At 56.6% G+C, this 5,189-nt stretch overlaps 1 protein-coding gene across 1 annotated transcript; it reads right to left on the bottom strand.

The window, feature by feature from the left end:
- Positions 1-1,264: 1,264 nt before the first annotated feature.
- On the bottom strand, positions 1,265-3,329 carry LOC136548242 (uncharacterized). Its single transcript, XM_066539842.1, has 4 exons — positions 2,984-3,329; positions 2,581-2,810; positions 1,732-1,986; positions 1,265-1,288 (listed from the first exon to the last, which is right to left on the bottom strand). Exons 1-4 carry the CDS (start codon positions 3,327-3,329, stop codon positions 1,265-1,267), a joined length of 855 nt encoding a protein of 284 aa, XP_066395939.1.
- Between the last annotated feature and the right edge of the window lie 1,860 nt (positions 3,330-5,189).

Raw genomic sequence — 5,189 nt, 5'->3', positions numbered from 1 at the left:
TTCGTTCGCAAGATTCCAACCCCGTCAAATAGCAGGGACGCGAACATCACTCGGGGGCTGCCGAGGATGACTACCAGTCTAGACATCCTCTTCACCCGACCCCTCCGTACGCTTGAAACTAAGGGCGTGACATACAGGCACAAAGCTTTGAGTAAAACTGGATGAACTAGCAAAACCTACGCCCCGATAGCTATGGTGTTTCTGTCCACCAGAAAAATCCTACTCAACGCCCCTCGTGTCTCTAGTTTCGATGTCTACCTTCTCAAAGAAGGGATCGGAGGGGTCCGCCTATAGAATCTCCCCCAAAGGAGAAGCTGTTAGGCTGCCCAAGTTAATCGAACAGCTCGGATCATCACCGAGACACAAAAACAAAGAATGGCAATTCTTACGCAGGTTTTTCCAACCTCATCACAAACGTCAGGGCCCGAACCCATCTGGTAGGAGCTTTTCCACCACTCATATCACCAAGGTAACGTTACTAACCCCGCCTTTATTTTCAATTAAATCTTGCATTCAAAACATTACCTATGCAGAACATTGCATCCCAACGATTCATGTTGCACCACGAAACGGCTGTCGCCTCATTCGATATAGGCAACCATAGGCTAAGGTTCGAAGGTCGGCCCGCGAAGGGCTCGAGGCCGCCTCACGCCGAACAGAGCCAGGGAGAGATAACCAAGACGAGCCCCAGCGGCCCTGCCCGACCCCGCTCAGAAGCAAACCAGGACGTCTCAACCTTCTCTCGTTCGATTCTAACCTCGAGCCAAACCCATAGAATCTCCATCGAGGAGAGGCCATCGGGCCCCCTGAGCTTATCGAACAACTCAGGCATCTGCCGGGAGGCAGGTTAAGAAGTTGTGGAGTGCCACCAGAGGGCTCTACCGACCCCATCAGCAAATGATGGACCCGGATTCCGCACAAACATACCCGTTAGCGAGCTCGTTGAGCGCGGTACTCAAGCCGTCGAGGCAAGTGTCGTTCACTCAGCCCCTCCGATTGCGAAAATCAAGGACGGGGTAACACGCAAATAACGGCCGACCCCTATCAGAACCTAACAAGGCTCGGGGGCTTGGGCCAAACAATGCAGGGACACAGGTTCAAAGGCCCCACCTTGCCGAGCCCATAGAGTCCCCACTTGGGATTTCTGTTGGAAGACAGGGCGGGGATTATTGCGATGACATCCATCGTCACCAAAACCACGATTCCGGTATCCAGCAACACCCGACCCCAACAAGTGCCGGGGTCGGACCTTACTCAGGGGCTGTTAAGGTACGGCTACCTCCTCAATCTCCTCGCATTATAATCAGTGGCATAATTCAGGGGAACATGTTGGTAAGATCGTAAAAAATCAAATCGCAAAAAATCAAACAAAACGAAATTAAGACGCAAAAGCACGAAAGGCGTCCAAACTCGAAAAGTACCAACACTTGTCCACATATTACATATAAGTTGTTCTCGAAATTGTTCGATTAATTACTCCCGCGGAGGGAGAACCATTTCTTTCAGACTGTCTGCCAGGTTCTTCGCAAGGGGAGCGACCATCTTCTCCATTTGCTCCAGCTCTTCATCCTCGTAGGTGGACGGAAAGCCTTCGCTCATCACCTTCAGGTTTATCTCCTTCTCGTCATATTACATATAGGCAGCCTCTTTCTCCAGCTTGATGGAGACGTTCTCAGCACTCAACCTTCCTTTCACCGCGTCACCAAGCTCCGCCTGGAGAGAGCGGACCACCTCGACATCCTCGTCCACCTTCTGCTGGAGGGCCGCGGCCCTACTCTCGGCCTTCCACCGGAGGTCACGTTCCATCTCCAGTTCCTTCAGGACTTCGTCGGCCTTCTCATTGGCCGCGGCATTCCTCTGCAGCAGCTCGTCTCGCTCTTTTTGGAGTCTGATAATCTCTTCTCCATCCAGCTTAGACCTCGCCGATAGGTCCTCGAACATCCCGTGCGCCTCCTCTGCATCCTGACGCGCCTGGGCCTCCCGCTCCTGGACGGTAGCAAGCTAGGCGGCCATGTCTGCTCGCAGCCGGGCCTCCTCGGAGAGGCGATCCCGCTCCGCCTTCTGCTCACGGAGGAATTGGGATTTTTTCTGGCTACGAGCAACAAGAATCTGAGGAGGAAGAAGACTGATATCAGAAATGCGAGAACACAGAAAACACACGAAGAAAGAAGAAAGTCCAGAAAATACCTAAGTGGTAGGGATAACGATCTCACAGAGGGCTCCTCTGGCCTGGTCCAGGCCGTTCAGCATGGTCGAGATCCCGATGTCAAGACCCTCCCGCTCCATGCTCTTGGAATGATCATCGAGCGAGAAAAGAGCCGACGTCGGGTCCTGAGCAGCCATCCACTGGAGCGGCGGCTCCCCCCGCGCAGGGGAGCGGCTTCCTCCCAACAAAGGGGCTGATGGCGGCTCCCTCCTGACCCTGTGTGGCACCACCGCTGCACTCGAGGACCCTCTGGCTGGACCCTCCTCCGTCTAGACTGCTTCGGGCGCCACGGGCGGATCCACATGGGCGCCTGGTGGCGCGGATTGCACCACGACCGCGCCTGGCTGATCCTGGCTTGGCGCAGTCACGATCACCTTCACCGGCGGTATGCGGTCCTCGGGCGGCTGTTCCACGCCCACCACAGAAGAAACCGCTCGCTCAGTAACCTCCGTGGGCGTGGGAGCCACCATGGACACCGTCGGTTCGGCCAACGCGGCCCCAACGTCGGCACCACTCCTGCCTGAAAAAGGGGTGACTCTAGGCGACGCCGTCTGTCCCGCTTGAAGGGCGAGACTCTTCTTGGGCGCCAGCCCTAGGGGGTGACCTGTCCACAAGAACCTACACAAAGGTAATAACCGTTAAGTCAAAATAAAAGTGGAAAAAGGATGAAAACAGAAGAATCAAGAGCTTACGTTGACGTCCTCGACCGGCGGAAGCGTTTTAGGGACAGATCCCCAGATCCCTGCCCTGACTCGTCTGGACGGGACCGTTTCATGCCTGCCCCCTGCTCTGGGGCAAGGGGGTTCATCTCGTCGGGCATGGCGCCGGAGTCGCTCCCCTCCATCATCTCGTTGGGCCCGGCACCGGAGCCGTCCCCCTCCATCGTCTCACGGGGTGCAGCACCGGAGCTGCTCCCCTCCATCGTCTCATGGGGCGTAGCACCGAAGCTGCTCCCCTCCATCACCTCATAGGGCGCGGCATCAGAGCTGGGCGCGGCTCCGGTGCCACCCCCCTCCACGGTCACCTCGGGGTCGGCGGCAGCAAGCCCGGCATCCTCCGTCCACCGATCCTCGGCCGGCACGCCGTGCGAAGCGGTAGACTCGCCAGCCTCCACTGACCTCATCGATTCACTTCCCTCTGCGTGAAAAGCGAAGGGCCCCTGCACAGGTGGGTGGCCACTTGTCAGCGTTTCCTCATCCTCCAAGATGCCCCAATCCACGTCGACAGCTACCTCATCGTCATCGTCGTCATCATCATCATCGTCGTCATCCTCACTGCTCACGTCCTCTCCCCGATCCCGTGCCTCCTGCTTCAGTCGTTTTGCCTTCTTCATCTCCTCCTTTGCTTTCTTGTCCCACTCGGCCACGAGTCGATTCGCCGCCGCCACAACCCTATCCTTCGGCAGCGGAGCCGAACTATCCTTGAAGACAAGCCCCCTCGGCTAGCCCCAACATCACAAAAGCAAGTAATAAAAAAAGGGAGATTTAGGAGAAAGAAAAGAGTGCGGGAGAAGAGGGCTTATGAATTCGAAGAACCCAGGCTCCAGCCGCATTGGAGGATGCCCGGGCACCGGATACACGATGTTGAGGACCATGCTAGCGGAATCCTTCGTCTGCTCCGTCGCCTCCTTGACACGTTGCGCCACTTCCGAATAAGGGAGCGCCTCGTCAACGAGCACCGTCCCCTCAAACGATATCCCAGGCATCATCCGATGCAGGGGAAGCACACGCGCCATTAGTGGCGCCACCCTCCTCGCGTGGTAGGCGCCGATAATCCCCGTCCCCTTTACACCCTGACCCTTCAAGGCATGGAGGGTGGAGAGAAGGTCGGAGATATGTTTCTTGTCTTTAGACTGGACGCCCCAGCCCCACGACTCTGGGGCATCCACAATAAGACGTCCAGTGTACTTCGGTAGGGTGGCACTCACGTCATCCCTAACATAAAACCACTACGAATGCCATCCCTTGTTGGATGTCGCCAGACGCATGTATGGGTAACCCTTCGACCAGGTATGGCGCAGATGAATGCTGGCACACCCCATCGGCGCGTTTACTTCTTTCCCCCCAATCTTTCTCTTCGACAGACTAATGCTAAAGAAATACCGCCACAGATCAAAATGGGGGTCGATCCCCAGGAAACCCTCGCACAGAGCAACAAACGCTGCCATATGCTGAATCCCATTGGGAGTTAGATGCTGTAGCTCTACCTCATAGTAATCTAATAGCCCCCGAAGGAATCTATGCGCGGGTACCCCGAATCCCCGCTCATGGAAGATGGCAAAAGAGACGACATACCCTTCAGGAGGCACCGGCTCACCCTCGTCGCCAGGAAGCAACCACTCCTGGACGGCGGACAATGGACGGAGAAGGCCACGGTGGATGAGGCCCTCCAGACGCCGGGAGGTGATGCTTGATCTACCCCACAACTCCATTAAAGCAGTAGGAGGGAAGGGCAGGCGCGAGCTTGACAGCGGCTAGAACACGAACACAGGTCGGTCGACGGTGGCGATGCGGGCGCGAGCGGCTGGAAAGATTGGCGGCGGATGTTTCAGAACGCAAAGGAAGGGGAGCGAAATACGGAACCCTAGGGGCGAACTCCGTGGTTTTATAGGGGGTGACGGACGCGAGAAGGGCAACCATCCGCCTCGATCTCCGGGCCTACCACGCACACCACCATGTCATGTCGCGGGACACGCGCCCGCAGTCCCTATCCTCTCACCCCAAAAATCTCGGTGAACGGTTCGCCTTCCCCAAGCGAATCTGGACCCTCTACCCACCGGGGAAACGCAAGCCACAAAGGCCTGTTCTTTTCTCTTTGGCCCACCTAGGGCCCAGAAACTCGCCGGCCGGCCCAACTAAGAAGGAATCCATGAACGATCCATCATCAAGGGTAGAAGCACCAGTTAGGACAGCCCCGAATCAGTTCCCAGCAAACGGAATGCCACAACCCACTCGGAAAAATGTCCAGTTGATGAAAAACTAAG

Source organism: Miscanthus floridulus, chromosome 4 (genome assembly GCF_019320115.1).
Source record: "Miscanthus floridulus cultivar M001 chromosome 4, ASM1932011v1, whole genome shotgun sequence".
Classification (NCBI taxonomy): Eukaryota; Viridiplantae; Streptophyta; class Magnoliopsida; order Poales; family Poaceae; genus Miscanthus; species Miscanthus floridulus.
Note: the sequence above shows the minus strand (reverse complement) of the source record. Positions and strands in the feature narration are given on the sequence as shown.

Coding starts and splice junctions, on each gene's coding strand:
- LOC136548242 (XM_066539842.1), bottom strand. CDS start 3,329: ATGAGGTCAGTGGAGGCTGGCGAGTCTACCGCTTCGCACGGCGTGCCG. Junction 1,987..2,580: donor ACCGCATACCGCCGGTGAAG/GTGATCGTGACT, acceptor GCTACCGTCCAG/GAGCGGGAGGCCCAGGCGCG. Junction 1,289..1,731: donor AGGTGGACGAGGATGTCGAG/GTGGTCCGCTCT, acceptor TAATGCGAGGAG/ATTGAGGAGGTAGCCGTACC.